Genomic DNA, 20,512 nt, shown 5'->3' with positions numbered 1-20,512 from the left:
GACGCAGTGGCGTGAGGATTGCCGACGTGTCTCAAATCCGTGGCGGCAACAGCATGGGCGGTCCAGCGCACGGAAGCAGTCGTGCTGGGACACCCACTTATCCTTCGAGCACCCCATAGTGTAAAGGCAATTCTATTGCAGGCAAGGACACAGCATTTGTTGACAAATCGGACTTTGAAGTATGAAATTACACTGATAAATGCAAGTAACATCATGATTGAGAGATGCACAACCCTCAAGACAAGATGATGGCGACGCACATGACTGTCATGAAGTAATACAAGCCACTACGGCTTCACGCGCTGACATGCGAGGCATTGATTTTGACAACGCGGACCTCGTACTGTACACAGATGGATCAGCTGCACAGGCCGTGGACGGTACAATGCGAGCAGGCTATGCAGTGTGCACGAACCACAAAGTGGTGACACAAGCACGACTGCCGAACACATTCTCAGCTCAGAAGGCAGAGCTGCATGCACTGCATGCATGTAAAATAGCAGAAAAGAGAAAGGTGAATATTTTCACCGACTCAGTGTACGCTTGGAGTGTAGCACACGATTCCCGGGGACCGTCCCAACATTTTTAGTTCTTTTTGAATGAACTTACTACTATAATTCAGCTTTTACTCGCGGCCGTAGACGATTGACTACTATAATTCAGCTCAGCTTTTAATTGTGAAATGGGCCCAGCCCGGCCAATGCGGCCTCGCCCGGCCTCGCCACCTAGCCTATAACCTTCCCGGGGCCCGTCCCGACATTTTTGGTTCTTTTTGAATGAAGTTACTACTATAATTCAGCTTTTACTCTCGGCCGTAGAAGATTGACTACTATAATTCAGCTCAGCTTTTAATTGCGAAATAGGCCCAGCCCGGCCGAGGTGGGCCTCGACCGGCCTCACCACCTAGCCTAAAACCTTCCCGGGGCCTGTCCTGACATTTTTTTGTACAAAAACGTTTGTATGCGTTTGTGCGTTTTTTGTACGTCTTCTGACAAAGTCCCGAGACTTAGTTGGTGGATGTGAGGTGGGAGAGCCACAGACGGAGACCTGCAGTTTTCCAGAAGGAACGACGCGTGGACGAGCGCTGCTGGCCGCTGGAGCGTGCCAAAGGCCAAGGGTGAGCGAGACACACAGTGAGGCCTGCTACGCGGGAACGGGTGGCTCCTGCCAACACCAGAGCCGCGTCGGGACTGCGCGCTCGGGGCCTGACGATTGCCGACGATGCACCAAGCGAGTTGAGCCAAGTGCACCGAATAACCACACATTATTAGGCCATGGGCTACTATAGCTGGTCGTGCACCCTCCCCCCGCCCCCCCACAAACCTCCGACCCTATATTTTTCTGATGCCATAGAGTGTCCTGAACATGAAATCAAATATTAACATTGCATAAATTTGGATGAACTTGTCATTTGGGGCCAATGTATGGGGGTACCCTCAAAACGTGACCAATTTCGCTTCGTGTCGTGATCCGTTGGCACATTTTCATATTTTGGTGAATTATGGGGTAATTTGTAAGTTTGAGACAAATGTAATATGAGTTATTGGGGTACATATTGGGGTACATACACCCCTTGTAGATATCCGGCGCATCACATAATGATATGTGTATTAATTTACTTTCCCTTTATTAATTATTAGGTAAGTTTTATTTCAGCACTTCATTCTTCATGTTGGAACAGTTTAGCTCCGTTTCACTTCCAGCTTAAGTTTTTGGACTTGGCGTCCAAGAATCGCAGGCACAGACAAGGTTAGTTAAGCTTCACTTGCAGAACTGAGAATGATTAACCATATTATTTAAGCATATTTGAACTAATATTCCACCATATTTCAGCTGATTCCAATTGCGATACAAATCATTGACATTTATTTAAGATATATTTTCATTACACGAGTTCTTAAATGTGATAATTCTTCCTCATTATGAAATGTATTCCTTCACGCCAGATGTGCACCAATTGTGAATGTTGTATTGTTTTGTTTATTGCAGATCCAAGCCACAGTGTAACCTACTAATACAACCAGACAATGTTGCAAGATTCTGCTGATACTCGGAATCCAACTGAAGAGGATAGCCCGGCTCGCCCGCCATCGGAGAGAAAACGTGATGGCAGTGGTAAAGCCTCGACCTCCAAACCAAGATGCGTAGTCCATGTTCCAGGATCAAACTGTAAGCCACTGCAGTTGTTCGTCAGCATGAAAGATGGTGATAAAAGACTGGACAAACTGAAAGAAGTACGATCCCTTAGATTGAGCCAACCAGTTGATTCCGTACACAGAATGCAACAGGTGTGTGACCTCATTCCTGATACATATACAGACTATGATGGATATCATCGTGAATGTTACCAGAGGTTCACCATGAATCTTAAACGCATGAAGGTTCCTGCAGACATGCCTGGAACATCCAGAAGAAGTCGGCGATGGTCAACTGAGAGTGTTAACGTTCTCTTCAAGGCTGATGGTATTTTCTGTAACTCTGAAGGACGCAAGAAAATCAAAGTGAAAGGCAGCTGGTCAACCGAGGGAGCATCTAAATTTGAGTTTGATGGATGGAGAAGAGTTCTGGAATCAGCTGAGCGGAAAAAACCACCTTTAGAGGCCATTTCTCCCCACAAAGCGGGGGTTGGCCTTTTTCGGGGACCGTGGTTGTTGTTGTTTTTTGGTCCCCTTTTTGAAGCAATGTTTTACGGCCGGATGCCCTTCCTGCCACCAACCCTTTTTACGACAAGCAGGGAATTACCAGTGAACTGGTACTCAATTAGCCGACGTCGGAAGGATGACAGGCTGAGTCAACCCCCCTGGCGTTAATTCAGCAATCGACTGGGATTCGAACCCAGGATCCTTGGATCCTAAGCTGGCACCCTAGCCGCTAGCCCAACACCAGAGCTGAGCGGAAAGCGGACGAAAAACTGTTGACTAGGATCAGGGGCCATGATTTGTTTGCATGTGAGGCACAGTACAAGAGCTGTCGAGCCAAGTACATTATGGATCCAAAGCAATGGAGGAGTACTGATGACGAAAAGCGAGCACAACAAGAAAATCTTGAGTTAGCACATAGGACAGCATACTCGGACATGTGTGAGAAGATTGACAAAGACATTATATGTGACAAAAAGATTGTCAAGCTGAGTGAGCTCAGTCAGGAGTACATCTCAAGTCTGGCACATACAGAATTTCCAATCCAAGCTACCGCAGCAAAAAATTGAAGGCCAAGCTGGAGAAGGATGTCAACTATTGTCGGAAATTATCGTTCTGCAAACTTGATAACAAGAAGACGTTTACAGCATACATCGTATACAGCTCTAATATTGATGTAAACCGTGCTGTCCAGAGTGCATATGCACTCGGTTCAACAGACATGATCAAGGATGCCGCCACTTACTTACATCAGTTGATTCTGCACAGTTTTGAAGAAGCTGAAGAACTGAAATGGCCACCAACAGCAAATAACAGCAAAAATAATCAACTCAATCCTTCAAAGAATGTTGATCTGGGAACACTGCCCCCATGTAGAAGAAGTCTCAAGCAGCACATACGGCGGGTGAACTATCAGGTTGGAATCTGCAAGAGGGCTCACATTGCTCAAACAGATATTCCTGACGTAAGAGTTGGCCATGGATGGGAGCTGAAGGATGGTAAGTTGGAACCACTGTGGTACACAGGCGATGTTCTGCCACAGCAGCTCATCAATATCATGGACGAACCACTGGATTCTGACGACGTGGACTCAGATGCAGAACTCCAGCTGCCAGACATCCCAGGTCCGTTTGGCGGAGAAAGCACGGACAGTGACCAAGAATGACAATGTTCACCAATGAATGTGCCCGTTTATTGTTTTGATTGTTGGGTGATAATTTGATCATATTGGTAATGAGATTACTTTCGGCCAGCTTAACCCTTTATATGCCCGTTGTACAATTTGGTAGACACTTTTTTCTAAACCTTTTTTTTTTTTTCAAGTTGAGAATGTAAATTCTTATATCATTTTCGGATTTTTTATAGCAAACGCTAATGTTTTTCATGAAATGATGGTACCAAAGAGACGATTATAAGAATGTAAGGACTCTTTTAAAATGTTGTATTTGAAAGCATCAAATTTAGTTATGTCTATGATCATGGTACAGGAGTTATTGATGTATTGAATCATAGGAACGCATTGTCCTTGCTTTTCCATGTTTGCGCTATTAACGTGTGCCAAGTTTTAAATTGTCATAACTTTGTCAGTTTATGTCCTAGAATGATAGTTGTGGTATTGAATGGTAGCGCTTGGGTCACAGTGTAGTTTACAATATGATTTGAACTAATAAAGTCTCACAGATATACCTCAAACAAACTTAATGTAGAAATTTGATTATTTTTGTGATGCGCCGGATAATATTCTATAAGGGATAATATTATATATGTACCCAAATAACTCATATTACATATGTCTGAAACTTACTTATGAGGGTTTGAAACGAACTGACACAAGCTCAGCTTTCATTTGGTACCTTATATGTATGTGTAGCTGCTATAATGACCACATAATTCACCAAAATATGAAAATGTGCCAATGGATCACGACGCGAAGCGAAATTGGTCACGTTTTGAGGGTACCCCCATACATTGGCCCCAAATGACAAGTTCATCCCAACTTATGCAATGTTAACATTTGATTTCATGTTCAGGACACTCTAGTCTAGGGCATCAGAAAAATATAGGGTCGGAGGTTTGTGGGGGGGAAGGGGTGCACGGCCAGCTAGTAGCCCAAGGCCTATATTTTCCAATGTTCTTTTCTCACTTCGTCTGTGTTATAAGTCTGTGTGGGGACGTCCCGAATAGAAATTTGATTTACCGTCGCGTTTCTTGTTACCGGCAATTCGTTTTAATAAATCCTTTCGTTATTTTCTGTACATTTTAAATCCGTGTTTGTTTGAGTTATTTTCCACAAGTTTGAGGACTGCGGTGGGATCCGTGACGGTAAGCTCTTCAGCCTACTCCCCTCCTCTTTCTTTCTCCGTGCACACATATATATAGAAATCCGCATTTGAGCATCGCCTTCGGAGTTTAAAAGCTCGCTATTGGCTATCCGTGATTTCCCCGGTATTAACCAAGGGGGAGTCATGCAACAATACTTTAAGTGTGACTTTCTTTGCTTTGATATTTTAGTGTCTGACGTATCTAGATTTTTTTGATCCTTGCTTTTTCTTACACCTCCAGTCAGAACAGTTTAGACCATATCTTCCCAGTTGCTAACAGGAACATCAGTCACTTTTCGATGCTTTTTCAATAAATTCTGATACCATAGTTTCTGGCCACAAATACAGCACTTGCATGGAAATAGTTCACCGCAAAACATATTTAGGCAGGCATTAATCATCCATTCTTACAACATGACCATCCCAACATAACCATGTCAAGATGGATATATTTGACACATGTTCGCATGTCGAATAAACGTCCACATTTGACATATATTCTGCACAATTCACATGAGCAATTGCATGGGCCAGGGTTGTAAGCTGGTGAATTGACAGAAAAGATGGCGTTAGAGGACACACGTTTCAGCAGAATAGAAAAGTGTAGGTAATACTGAAGTACAATAAAACTTACTCTGGCATGCTTTCACAAAGTAAGTTTATATAAAGCCCAGAATTTAATACAGTCACGTGAAAAAGTAAGTACACCCCATGTAAAGTTTTGACTTTTTCAATATATTTCAACATACAGCTATTCGATCTTCATTTCAATATTGACAGATAAAGGTGATATAATATAACAAATATCATGAAACATTTACATTTTGTAGTCCATTGTATAATTTAAATAAACATAAATGCAAATTTCGCATGTGGAAAAGAAAGTACACCCTTGGCTCTAATAGGTGGTATTGCCCCCTTTGGCAGAAACAACCTCAAGTAGGCGTTTCTTATAACTGTCTATCAGTCTGACATCGACTGGGAGAAATTTTTTCCCACTCCTCCATGCCTAATTCTTTCAGCTGTGCGATGTTTGAGGGGTTTCTTGCATGCACAGCTCGTTTCAAATCTCCCCACAACATCTCGATGGGATTTAGATCCGGGCTTTGACTTGGCCATTCCAGAACCCTCCATTTCTTTCTTTTCAGCCATTCCTTGGTGGATTTACTGGTATGTTTAAGGTCATTGTAATGTTGCAAGGTCCACCTTCGGTTGAGCTTCAACTTTCCGACAGATGGCCTCACATTATCCTCCAGCACCCTCTGGTACAATAAAGAATTCATAGTGGATTCTATGATGGTGAGCTGCCCAGGCCCTGAAGCAGCAAAGCTGCCCCAAACCATAATATTTCCACCACCATGCTTACAGTTGGTATCACGTTCTTGTGGTCAAATGCTGTCTTTGATTTTCGCCAAACATGTCTTCTGGTACTGTGGCCAAATAGCTCTACCTTTGACTCATCTGTCCAGAGCACATTGTTCCAGAAGTGCTGGTCTTTGCCTAGGTGTTCATTGGCAACCTTTAGTCTTGCCCTGATGTTCTTTCTGGACAGCAAAGGTTTCCTCCTGGCACACCTCCCATGTAGACCAAATTTGTGCAGCCTCTTTCTAATGGTAGACTCGTGCACTTTGACATCAACAGTGGCAAGAGCTACCTGTAGGTCCCGTGATGACATTCTGGGGTTCTTAGAGACTTCGTTCAGCATCTTGCGGTCTGCTCTCGGGCTGAACTTGCTGGGGCGGCCTGGCCTGAACAAGTTGGCAGTTGTTTGAAATCTTCTCCACTTGTAGATGATCTTCCAGACAGTCGAATGATTGATTTCAAATTGTTTGGAGATCTTTTTAAATCCCTTCCCAGACTCATAGGCATCTATAACCTTCTTTCTGAAGGCCTCAGAGAGCTCTTTTGATCTCGGCATGGTGACGCCGCACACTTCAACAAAGAGCAAACCAAACTAAATGTCTGAGGTTTAAATAAGACAGGTTCCTCCAAGATCCTCTAACGATGTTCTAATCATTTGCACCTCAGCTGGTGCACCTTTTTTTTTTTTTTTTTTTTTTTGCATACAAGATCGAGGCTCGTGAAAGAGCGAACATTAATCACACAGAAAGACAAACAGACACATACAACAAATAACATCGGGAGCGGTAGACAAGATGGGGAGAGACGGGGAAGGACACAAACAAAACATTTGAGAGCAGGGACCGAGAGACATGGAGACATCGAGAGATCTGTGGGAGGGAGAGGGCTTTGGGGGGGAGGCATGTGAAGGGGGGGGGGGGGGTGGGAGAGGTATAAACATATGGACACTGCCAGGACTTCCAGGAAGGAAGTTGGAATTTCAAACAAGGTGGATCTGGGGTGAATTAGTGGGGGTAGAAAAGATCAAGGTTTTGGATGGGGGAAGATAAGGGATGGTGGTGAACAGCTGTTTTAAAGACCTGGAGGGAGGAGTGGGATTGAAGGGAGTGTGGGAGTTTGTTCCAGAGGCGGGAGAAAAGAGGAATGAAAGAGTGAAGGTGAGCAGAGAGCCGAGATTTCGGCAGTTTAACCATCAGAGGTTTGCTGGCAGATCTTGTGCGACCTGTAGGAATATTTGGGGGACAGAGCACAGAGAGAGCTGGGGGAGCAAGGCCGGAGAGGAGTCGGTTGAAGACAGAAAGACCACCTACCTGCCTGCGGTGAGTGAGTGAAAGGCCCTCAGAGATAGCTTCATCGCGGGAGATTCCAATGATTTTGAAAGCTTTGGATTCAACAGCGTGAAGCCGAGCAAGGTGTGAGGCAGGAGCACCAGCCCATAGGGGAGAACAGTATTCCATTGAGCTGCGGATGAAAGCCTTGTATGTGGTGAGGAGCTCAGGTGTGCCGAGGAAGGACTTCGCACGACGGAGGATGCCCAGTCGGCGACTGGCTTTGGAGGCCAGCTTGGAAATGTGGTTTTCCCAAAAAAGATCATGGCAGATAGTGAGACCCAAAAGCTTGAGTGACAGAACTTCTTGGAGAGGATTGTTGAGAAAGTAGATGGGAGGGTTGTCCAGTCGATCTTTTCGGAGAGACATAGTAAGAGAGTGAGATTTGTCAGGATTGAAAGACATGTTCCACTTGTTTGACCAGTCTGTGATTTTGTCCAGGGCTTCAGAGTGAGGAGGCTGCAGACTGCCGATCTGAGGGAAGAGGAATGGAGCGGCAGAGAGTGGAGTCATCAGCAAAGAGATAGAGAGCCTGATTCTAATTTTAGGTATTTGAAGTGGTGATAAATGTAGGGGTGTACTTACTTTTTCCACATGCAAAATTTGCAATTATGTTTATTTAAATTATACAATGGACGACAAAATGTAAATGTTTCATGATATTTGTTATATTATATTGAAGCGTGGTGCTACGCACGCAACTTGTTTGCCAAAGAAGGTAAGCCACAACGCGTAGAGTCAAAAGAGTCTTTATTGTAAAGCTCAAACTGTAGCACTCACTGACTTGCTCGGGGCTGCGAGCCCCGTGTATATCCCGAGGCCACGCCTACCTCTCGGGCGTGGCCGACAGCCTCTTGGTGCACGGAATTGATGTCACCGCGCCAGCGAGCCATTGTGTCCGCCACAATATCACCTTTATCTATCAATATTGTTGAAATGAAGATCAAATAGCTGTATGTTGAAATACGTTGAAAAAGTCAAAACTTTACATGGGGTGTACTTACCTTTTCACGTGACTGTACGTTAAAATAATAAAGACACAATATTCCTGTACCAAAAGAGAAACTGAGATGCATAATCAAGTTGAAATTTGGGAAGAATCACAACCAATCGAAAAGCTTAGAACAAGTGTCAAAGGTCAGTTGTGGTGAAAAGAGCAAGCACAATGGTGCAGACAATAAGGGAGAAGGAAAAAAAAATGATGGAAAGGGACAAGTATGTTTACCTGCACAGCTGTTGTCCATTTTCATAAACTCAGTAGTGAGCAGTAGCAGGCCGTAGTAGGATATCGAATTCACCAGCCTGTTCAGGATACAAACAGAATGTGCAGAAGGTTACATGTTATGATGTATTCTGTTGCCTGGTCAGAACCATAAATAGAACATCACTCGGTATTGTGCACACCTCCGCCAGGCTGAACAGTTTACGTTTTGTATCCCACAGATAGGCCAGATCTGCTGACCTGAACCAAAATCTAATTATCTTGTTCTTGTCATCTAACCAACTCGTCCACCAACTTTTATCGTAACCCATTCACAACTTTTTGAAATATAATGCTATATATTTCGTTTTTGGCCCAATCAATCATTGTTGAAGAATCATTTAGAATGTTAAAAAGAAAAACCGATAGACTACCAACAGCGACGTAGCCAGGCTTGGATATGCTGAGTGGAGGATCGACTGTGCCCCTGTCATGTGACCACATCCTCAGCTCTGATTGGTGGACGTTTTGAGGGACATACATGCATACATCGGACGGACAGACAAACCCCAAGATATTTTACCATGCAATATATTGTTACGGTTTTTAGAACCTTCACTAGTAAATTTCAGTAAATGTTTCCCTTATAAATGTTCCCCTGTAAATATCCCCATCAATTGGCTTGTTGAAGATCGCACTGTAGCGGTTACCGGAAGCATGACAATTACCGTGCACCGGCCGATGACGCAACCGGCGAGCGGTCACGTGTCTGGACTCGCCCGGGCGTGTCCAGACTTGCCCTCTCGGGCGAACACTCGCCTTGCTTACCACGCCCCGTCGAGAGGCATGAATTACCTATTTTGCATACCACGCCCCGCCTGAGAGGCGTGACTTTTGTGTGTTCAGTTTGCGTGATAAATTGCCGCCCGTTCGAGGGGCGGATTCAGTGTGCTTTTGGGTTCTTTGGTTTTGAGCTAAATAAATAGCTCGGTGAAACTTCGTTCCTGTGTCGTCCATTTGGTCTGGCTTTATCGTGCGAGCACAGCTCCCACAGCACCCTAATTAATTAGTCCATGTACAACACGTAGCGAACCATAGGACCTCTCCGTAGTTATTTCATTATTGTGTGTTTCAGTTAAGGATCTGTTCCCAATAGTTGAATCTGCGTTGCATTAATCAAATAAGATAGGTCCCTTTCAAGTCCCCCAATCGTCTCACACGCGCTTCAAAGTAGCAGTCGGGTGGCGTTCGCTGCTCCTTGCCTTGATTCGGTTGTTAGCCCCAAACCGCCATTGCGCACGCAGTCTCAAAGCCGAGGAAGAAGGAGCGGGACCACAAGAACAAGGTGTGGCACGTCGACGCACCATCAGAGGTGGAGCCAGCGAGCCCTTACCAGCCAACCAGGGATGACGAAATACGATCACGGGCGTGGCTCTATGAAGCACGCATTGATCTGGAAGCGCGTAATATAAGCACGACTGCGAGCCATTTGAGAGAGTCGACTTGGGTTGGAGACGGCGCTTGGTGAGGTCTGGCTGAGAGAGACGAAGCTTCGCGAAGCCCTCTGACGAGCTGCTTCGAAAAGCCCCTACCGCCTGAGCGAATATGTGCAGCTGCCGCCGGGTTTTCGCCTCGAGCCCGGAGCGTGGACTGGAGCCACCCTCGACGCTGCGCACCGGCCTGGACCGTCCTACCCTGTCCCCTGCATGGACCCTTCTCCTTCTTCCAGTCATTCCTGCCTGCCATTCCCTGTCATGTAAGTCTGTTTGTCTGTCCTGGGCATTGATAATATAAGACTGTTTAATAGGGTGGGCTTCAAAAAATCAAAATGCAGATTTTCTCTGGGACATGGTCTATTTCTGTTCCTTTTGGTGTCAAAGGAAACCACACCAAATTTGAATGGAATCCAATAATATTTAGGGGTGCCACATCAGTGATGAATTTTCCCCCATGCAAAAATAGGAATTCCCATTTTTTGGGCTGTATAGACACAAAATAAATACATAATTATATATATACATTAAATATAATATTAAAAATAAATATATAGTAAATATACATTAAATAATAAATATACATAAATACACATTATACATTATATATATATATACAATATATTATACATACAGTTTTGAGACTTCCTATGATCACTATCTGGGCAATTTTCATGCATGTTTTGTACAGGTTCCCGGGGTCAGGGGTATGCTTTTTTAGTGTGTAATATGTAGGCCTAACTTATTGATTGTGGCTCTTTTGTAGAGAGTGACCCTGTGGAGTAAGAATTAACAGGATTTTACCCACATTCTTGCTTATTTTGCAGATATGGCATGTGCTAGTACCAGTGTTTCATTGAAAACTCGGGCTCAGGATAATGTGTATCTCATTGGGTCCACTTCTGGAGATGCCATTAAAGGTGCCAAGCTCCCGACTGTGCATCAATCTCTTGTCCTGTTTTTCCATCACCTGAAGAAGGAGAATCGCACTGCCCGGGAGAGTGCAACCCTCACCATTGAAGAGGTTGTGAAGTTCTGGGAAAAAGCTCACCTACCTACAACGACGAAGCAGCACTGCATCCATCGTTTGGAAAGGCTATATGAAGAATGGAGGAGCCTCCAAAAAGGTGCAAAGCGGGGTGGTGCGACCCAAGAGAAAAAGGAAGCATCCTTCAAGGCCTCCTTGGAGAAGACGTTTGATCTTAGGCATGCAGATTCGGAGGCCATAATCACCAACCCCGAGGACACGAAGTTTCTTCACGATCAATTCTCAGAGAGGAAGGCTTCAATGGGATCTGTAGACACTGTGTTGGAAGCAAAAACGTTCTTGTGTGTTTGAAAGATCAGCAGCCACGAGATGATTATCGTGAACTCCTAGAACTGACTGTCATCTACATGGGAGGAATCCCACCTCGTGGAATCCGGATCATGGCTCCAGGAGCAATGCACAGAGCCAGATGGATGGCAAAAGCACTATATTCACTACAGGTGTTCATGTTTCGGTCAGAGTTCCACTTGACACTTCAAGAGGCGAGAGAACTCCGAGCCTTCAACATTTTTGTCTGCCTTGTGTATGTACAGGCTTGGTTTCGGGCTCCACAAGCTATTGAGGCTCCCCTGAATGACATTAACCTCTTCAAGAAGTTGGAAAAGTTTGAACAAATCAATCAGAAGATGGCTCAGGCAGCCTTGAAGGCACTTGGCCGCCACACGTGGTACATGAGCCCAGTACTAGTGGCATTTGCAATCTTTGACACCAGAATTGACAAAGAAAGCAAGATCAATATGATTGAAGCATTGAAAAATGACGGTGAAAACCCCTCTCCAAAGAGACCAGCTATCAAACGAGGAACCGCCCTGTCAATCGCTGGCCTCATAACAAAACACACCAAGCATTTCTTCAGCATCCTAGGGACCCCAACTGATTGGATGGATAAGGATCCTGGTTCATGGGAGCAAGAAACCAGCTTTCAGGAAGCAAAGAAAGCCGCCAGTGGCTTAGTCGTGGTGAACGACAGGCCAGAAAGGGGTGTCGAATTGATACAAGACTACAATAAGCTCCTTACAAAGGATGAAGAGCAAAAGCAAGCTCTGCTCCAAGTTGTTGCTGCTCACAGGAAGATGTACCCCGATGCCAAGAAGGCAACAGTGGTGAAACAGGCCCAGAAATAGGAGTTACATTTCTCATTATATTTGGGTTTTTTAATATTATGTGATATGGTGTCTCTTCATTTTATGAACTGAACATTTGGATTGTTATCATTGAATTTGAGTTTTCATAGCAATATAGTGCTATTTGTGCAGCTATTGTAACTTGTGTTTGCTAGAATACAAAGAAAGTGAGTGGAGGGTGGATTTTCATCTATCTATAATTCCAGTAATCTCTGTGTGTGTGTGTGTTTGTCTGTGTGTATGTCTGTGTGTCTGTGACCGCTGTTTCTCGACAACCACGGGTCCGATATACTTTAAACTTGCCAGGTATATTGCTGGGGACCTGAGGATGTGCCTTTTCAAGGTTTCATATTAATCGGAGAAGTAGTTACCGAGCTATGGCGATTTAGCCGTTCGCCGTTCGCTTTGGCTTTGCGAATGGACCAAACCATTTCATGTAAATAGAGGGGGGGGGGGGGGGGGGTTCTACCGTACTCGCAAGCCGTTCGCTTTGGACCAAACCATTTCATGTAAATAGAGGGGGGGGGGGGGGGTTGTCACCGTACTCGCAAGCCGTTCGCTTTGGCTTTGCGAATGGACCAAACCATTTCATGTAAATAGAGGGGGGGGGATATAATTTTAGATATATATATAGTACGGGCATGCCCTAGTAAAACAAACTTCTGGTTTTGCTTTCGATCCATATATAGAAAAGTTTTGTAGACACCTTTAGTTTGAAGGCTGATGTGGCACCCCTAAATAAAATCAGATTGCTTTCATATTTGGTGTCTTTTCATTTTGGAACAAAAGGAACAACATAAAGCCATGTCCCAGTAAATATATTTTTTTAATTATTTTGAGCACCACCCTACTGTTTAAGGCTGCCCTGTGTATCTTCTTCTTCTTCGTTCTGTATATTACTTTCGTTTCTTCTTCTTTGGTTTTGGTGTACATAATTAATAAATGTCTGTTATTTCTTACCTTTGGTTTCTTCTTTCCCCCGATCGCTTTTGTCCTGTCTCCAATTGAGTACCTGTGGCACGATTTGGCCAACCGCAATAGTCGGGTTTAGTCCTTTGTTAATGGCTCGGATTGCGGATTGCTAAACCGCTCGGCAAATACCATCTTGTCCGTGGTTCGAGCGGTACTTGTCTCCCTGCTTTGCGGAGGGATTGGTAAAGGTATTCCGGAGAACACCTTGACCAATAACCCTGACCAATTTCACCCCGCAAAGGAGCGTTATAAGTACCAGGACTAGAGACGGCCAGCTTAACAGGCCAAGGGGATTAACCCCCCCCCCCCTTGCTAAGGGGAGTGCCGTCTCTGAGATCCGTAACAATTGGTGTCAGGAGTGTGATTGGACCCGAACCCAATTTTTAAAAACATCAAAAATTGTCAAAATTACGAGCGGCCGAAATTTTATTATATCCAAATTATAGTCGTGCCATGGATGATCAAGGCTGTCGGACGCCGGTGGGGGAGATAGAAGAGGGGTTAGAGGTGACCCAGGACCCCAGGGAGGCAGTGGGAATAATGGAGGAGGAGAGAAATGAGGGTGCGGTGGCGGGGGTTGCAGGCGCACAAGATGGCGGCGCCTCGCACATGTCGACATGGGCCGTGCCCGCTGCGCAAGTAGGGGTTGTGGATCTGCAAGTCCTTATGGCACAATTCAGGGCTTGTATGATGGAGTCAGAGCAAAGGATGAACGCTCGGAGTGAGCGAATCAGTCAGGAAATGAGGGACGAAGCAAGGGGTACCAGTGAGCAATTGTGAAGCCAAATTAGTGAATTGAGAAATGACATGGGAAGCCAAATAGGGGGGCTCGAAGGCAAATTTGGGGGGCTAGGAAGCAAATTGGAGGGATTCGGAAGCAGATTAGGGGGCAAATTGGGGGGAATAATTGGCCAAGCCAAATAAATTAATGAGGGGTTAGCGAGGGGGCAAGCCAGGTATGAGATAAAGCAGGTGGAGAGGGAGAGAGCCCGCGGAGTGGGCGAAGAGGTCGTGGGGGTGCACGATGAGGTAACGCGGTTTGAGAAGCGCGGGGTGAGCGAGGGTGAGCAAAGCGAAGTCACATGGACAGGCATAGAAATCGCGACCCAGGGTATGGGGAAGCCGGCGACCGCTGAGGTAGAAGAGGAAATTTTAGTAAAGCCAGCGGTCGTCGAGGACAAAGAAATTAACGAATTAATTATAGTGGAAAATGGAATTGAAAAGACGGAGGTAGCCCAGGAATTGAAGGGAGAGATGGATAATGTGCAGAGTCCGTGCTCGCATCATGATGCTGTGCTTAATCCTTATAAGGATTTGCAGGTGTTGGAGGAATGAGGAAGAAGAATCCCCAAGGTGAGGGTAGTATATGGGGCGAAGAGATTTTTCGGTAAGGTGTTTGTTGCGAAAAGAATTTTCGCGCGCTTGGGATTCCAGCGTAACCCGGGCGCTCGTAAAAGGTCCGTGGTGCGCTGTGTGAATGGCAATGGCGTGCGTGTGAGGAAAAGGTGTGTGGAGGTGAACGGCGCACGTGTACGAATGGCGTCGGAGCGCGAGTGTGATACCGGGTGTGGGGGAGAATGCACGACCGAGTATGGGAGTGAAACCGAGTGCGAGCGAGAATGCACGTCGGAGTGTAAGTGTGATGAGAGTGACGCGGAGAGTGAGATGGATGGAGAGAGTGTGCGAGAACACACACCTGGGTTGGTGGTGGTGCGTGTGCGGGAGGGCACATCGGAGCGCGCGAGTGGGTGGATGCAAGAGTGCACCCCCATGAGTGGTATGGAGTACGTACCGGGAGTGTGCACAAGAAGGTGCGTGAGAGGAGTGGTGTGTAACAGGGAGTGCGGTGGTGGAATGGACGGAGTGTGTGGAATGCATGAGAGGCGCTGAGACGCCGGGTTTTGTGAGTATGAAAGGGGTCGCGTGTGGATGTGAGCATGTACGGGGAGCATCGACGTTAAACGGGATAGCGGTTAGACCGACGTTTAGCCGACGCGAGCCCTCGGTCCATGCCGAGCTTTGGGTACTGCGGGAACTGGCGAGGGTCGTAATCACGGTGGTTTCAGAAGAACCGCCGTGCGCGTTCCACGCCGGGCCCCGCCCTGCACAATCGAGTCCGAGCTTTGCTAGGCAAGGCGACCGGCCCGGTTTGAGGGAAGGTAGGAAGGGTCGGAATGGCGCCCCCTTGTGGTTGCGGTGTTCCGGCCAGGCAGGATTGGGCCATCGGGCAGGAGACCGAAAGGCTCCGCGCCGGGATGGTGCTTTAAACCTTGGCCCAACCAAACCTCCTCCCCTGAACCGAGTGCCGGACGGACTCAACCTGCAGGTGACCAAACCACACGTATGCATTGCGCGGCTTTGCGAAGCCGAGCTTTGAACATGCATGGACGTACCGAGAGGCTCAAGTTTAATGGACATTTGCTAGGGATAGTGAATTTGATTGGCAAATTGGATTGTAAAATCTGATGGGCAAAAATGATTGGCAGTAATACAACAAACAACACAACATGCATTTTAAAGGCCATTTTCCCTGCTAGAGCGGGGGTTAGCCTTGCGGTCCCCATGACAATCTTCTCCATTTTGCCCTATTTTCTGCATCTCTCCTTGTTAACCCCCTTGCCCGCATTTCTTCTTCCACCATCTTTAGCCAAGTCTTTCTCGGTCTTCCCCGTCTTCTACTTCCTTCGACATTCATTTCCATCACTCTTCTCAACCAGTCACTTTCATCCTTCCTCAACACATGACCAAACCATCTCAACCTGTTCCTCTTCACAGCATCAATCACAGGCTCTATTCCCATCATCTTTCACAATTCATCATTTGTCTTCCTCTCTCTCAACGATACTCCGCACATCCGTCGAACCATTCGCATTTCCACCCTTTCCAACCTTCGTTGCTGCTCTACGTTCATTACCCATGTCTCGCTCCCATAAATCATAACACTTCTCACACATGCAGCATACACCTTTCCCTTCAGCTTCAACGACACTCCCCTCATCATCAGCACGCCACTCAATTCCCGAAACCTCTTCCATGCACATCTCACTCGAGCAACCGTTGCCGAGTCTGATCCACCTTCTCCATTCAGCATGTCTCCGAGGTAGCAAAATGTTTTCACACCTTCCAGCTTCACGCCGTCTCCAAGATCCAACTCAACATTTCCTCCATCTGCAGCTCCCTCTGTGCACACCTTACATTTGAATGGAGCTGCCACACTGGTTAATGACCCTCTCAGACCACTACATTTTTGATGAACCCACTCAGCGCACATTGTACACTGAATGGAGTTCACTCCGACACCCTTCCTACACACAGCACAGGGCCACTTCCCAGTTCTTTCCACCTCACCACATGCTTTACCACTTGCCATCACCTTCGTCTTTCCGATATTCACCTTCAGACCTTTTGTCTCCATACATTCCTTCCACGTGTTCATCTTTTCCTCCAGTCCATCCATACTTTCCGCAATCAACACCAGATCATCTGCATACAACTCCCACGGGAAACCCTCCTTTACGTTCTGAGCCAGCACCTCCATCACAGCTACAAATAGTAGTGGACTTAGTACCGACACCTGATGCACTCCCACCTTCACCTCAAACTCACCACTGTTGCCGTCCTTCATCCTTACAGCAGTGCACGCTCTTTTGTACATTGCCATCACTACTCTGATCAACCATTCCTCCACTCCTAACTTCCTCAATGCCCATGTCAATACTTTGCGTGGAACCCGATCGAATGCTTTCTCCAGATCAACAAACCCAAGAAACAACTTCTTCCTCTTCTCCATGTACTTCTCCTGCAACTGCCTCACAATGAAAAGCGCGTCTGTCGTTCCTCTGCCTGGCATGAATCCAAACTGCATTTCGTCGATCTTCACTTTCTTACTTATCCTCCTCTCCAACACCCTTTCCAATACCTTCATTCCATGCTCCAATAACTTTATCGCTCGGTACGAGCCACACTCCAGAGTCCAGAGGGTCACCTTTCCCCTTGTATAGAGGGACGAGGGTACTCAGTTCTCAATCCACTGGAATGCGGCCTTCTTTCACCACCAGATTACAGATCTCTGTCATTCTCTTCACACCCCAACTTCCTGCTGCCTTCAACATATCTCCCACAACTCCCGTCGGCCCTCCCGCTTTTCTACCCTTCATTGCTTTTATCGCTTCCTCAACTTCCTTCTCAGTTATCTTCTCTGCCGGTCCTAAAACTGGGTTACTCTCTATGTTGCCATCCCATTCATTCTCTGTATTCAACAGCATTTCCATATATCTTTTCCATCTTCCTTTAATTTTTATTCCATCTGGGTCGACAACGATTTGTCCCACTTCATCCTTCAAGCAACTCACCCCCATCACATCACACCTCTCTTTCACTATCTGCTTTGCAATCCTGAATACTGCTTTCTGACCCTCTTCAGAATCCAAGCGTTCTCCAAACATTTTCCTACATGCCTCCTGCGCCTTTGCTACCTCTTTCTTTGCAGCCTTCCTGGCTGCCTTATAACTTTCATGCTCTGCTGTTTCTGGTCCCGTACCCTTCGCCTTCTGCCACTCCTTGAACTTCTTCCTCTTCTCATCAATCCTCTTTCCAACTTCATCATCCCACCACCATGTTTCCGAGTGCCTCGGTGGTCCTTTTGTCCATCCACATACCTCACCAACGGCTCCCAACAGACTAGCTTTCATTGACATCCAACCACTTTCAACCTCAACCACATCATCCTCTACCCTACTCAGCCCCTCCCTTACTGTCACCTCTTTCAACCTCCACACCTTCATTCTCGGTTGGTACTTCACCCGCCGAGCTCTCCTCGCACCTTTCACCCTTATGTCGCAGACAACCAAGTGGTGCTGTGAAACAGCCTCCTCCCCCGGGATCACCTTTGTGTCCCGGAGGTGCCCCCTATCTCGCCTACGCACCATCAGGTAGTCAACGGTTGTCGTCAACCCTCCTGACGTGTATGTAACAAGCTTATTATCCTCTTTCTGGAACTGAGTATTACAAATCAACAAATCAGCTCCATCAGCAAACTCCAAAATCCTTTCACCTTCTCCATTTCTCACATCATATCCGTAACCCCCATGAACTCCCTCAAAACCATCCATACTCATTCCCACATGTCCATTTAGGTCTCCTCCCACCACAACAACTTCCTCATATTTCTCGTTTTCCATCAGCTTCTCTATCGCACACCAGAACTTGTCCTTCTCTTCATCGCTTCGACCAACCTGCGGAGCATATCCCGAGATGACGTTCACCAAGAGCTTTCCAATCATCATTTTCACCATCATCAACCTATCACTCACTCTAGTCACACTCACCACACTGTCTACAAACTCCTCAGAAAACAGGACACCAACACCATTCACGCCCCCCAGGCACCCTTGCCACACAAACTTGTATTTCTGTCCCTGCCTACCCTTTACCATTCTCACACCACTTCCCTTCCATCTTGTCTCTTGCACACAACATATGTCCACTTTTCTTCTGACCAATACTTCCACCACTTCTCCTGATCTCCCTGTTATTGTCCCTACATTCCATGTCCCAAACCTCAGAAACCGATCTCCACTTCGGGCTGTACCCTGCCCATATGTAGTTGTAATTGTCATAGTTCTCTTTTTGAGGCAATGTTTTTATGGCCGGATGCCCTTCCTGACGCCAACCCTCTTAGTCGCCTCTTACGACACGCAGGGATACGGCGTACCTATTCTTATCCAGGGTACACACTGGGTAATGATTGGCAAATTTGATTGGCAAAAATTGGATGGGCAAAATTGATAGTGAGAGATGCCCGATGTAGAGGGATGGCAAATCCACCATCCCTCACATCCACCCCGGGCACATGAGCAATAGTTTATGGGGTTTTGGCTGTGTAAACTAGCCTGGGAGGGTTAGGATAAAATGTTAGGGTTTAGAAATGACAATAGGTAACTGTAGAGTTAAGTAGCGACATGTACCTGTGGAGGGGACGTAGCAGCTTAGTGGATTATAATGACGGGGGAGCGTCTAGTATAAGGGAAGACGGGGGGCGCGAGTTTCAGAAGGGAGTAGTCAGCTTAGATGATGCAGTGTATGAGTGAGTAATTGTGATTGTGTATTGCATTGAATGAATGAGCCTGGGAGGAAAGACGGGTGCACGTGCCACCAGGTGTACAGGTGACACCAGGTGTGTGGGCACAGGTGTGTAGGTGAAGCATGGAATAGATGGAATGGAGTATGAAATGGATGGTGTGGAGTGAGTAGTGTGGAATATGTGGAGTGGAGTGGTTGGTGCGAAAGGAGTTGATGGGAAAGATGGACCCCTTTCACGAATACCCGGGGAGGGTTGTTTAAGAGTAGGTAGAGGGTATAGGTAAATTGTGGTTGGATATTGGCATCTGTGGTGCGTGTGGTAGAATGGTGTTTGGATGGGTGCATTAGTGAAGTGGAAATGGCTGGGCGTGTGGCTTGTTAGTGTGTGTATGGTTAAATGGGTACTCCGCCACTGCTAGGATGTTGGCCAGGTGAGGCCGCAGGTGGGCTCTGGGAGCCAGTAGAGTTGTTCAGTGGGGCCCGAGGATCCGGAGGATGGACCTGGGTAGCCCAGTGCCAGAGAGGGCACCGAGTGGGGAAAGCGCCAGAGGGCCTTCCCCAGGTAGATAGGTTAGGTTAAGGAGCAGGTAAGCTCGGAGGCAACTGCAGTGGCAGAGGTGAGCAGGTGAGTAGATCTGCTGGTGAGCCACACGACCCAGTCCTGAAGTTGTGCAAAGGCACAGGGAGGAGAATCGGGGGAGTGAGACCCCAAATTGATGAGCACCACAGTTTGGTCAATGTGAGTTCGATTCTTAGAACCACATAGTGTAAGATGGCCAATGGTTTGGCAGGGAAAGACCGCGGGTAGAGTAAGTGCGTTAAAGTCATTTAGAAGTATAGTTAGGATTGAAATCCCTTCGCACCATCTGCATCCACTCACCAAGGTGACAGGACTCCACACCATGTTTTTTGTTGCAAATGTTTTGGGAATGTGACACACATC

General features: G+C 46.5%; 1 protein-coding gene across 7 annotated transcripts in view; it reads right to left on the bottom strand.

Moving 5' to 3' along the window:
- The window catches only part of LOC137430365 (synaptic vesicle 2-related protein-like), a 183,798-nt gene that overhangs the window by 41,053 nt on the left and 122,233 nt on the right, over window positions 1-20,512 (bottom strand). For all 7 annotated transcript variants that reach the window (XM_078780609.1, XM_078780612.1, XM_078780615.1 and 4 more), the window contains one exon: window positions 8,876-8,952. In XM_078780609.1, the coding sequence (XP_078636735.1) occupies window positions 8,876-8,952 (77 nt within the window). The remainder of the gene's footprint in view (window positions 1-8,875; window positions 8,953-20,512) is intronic.

Source organism: Myxine glutinosa, chromosome 6 (assembly GCF_964187855.1).
Source record: "Myxine glutinosa chromosome 6, kmMyxGlut1.1, whole genome shotgun sequence".
Taxonomy (NCBI): Eukaryota; Metazoa; Chordata; class Myxini; order Myxiniformes; family Myxinidae; genus Myxine; species Myxine glutinosa.
This window is presented reverse-complemented; position numbering and strand designations above follow the sequence as displayed.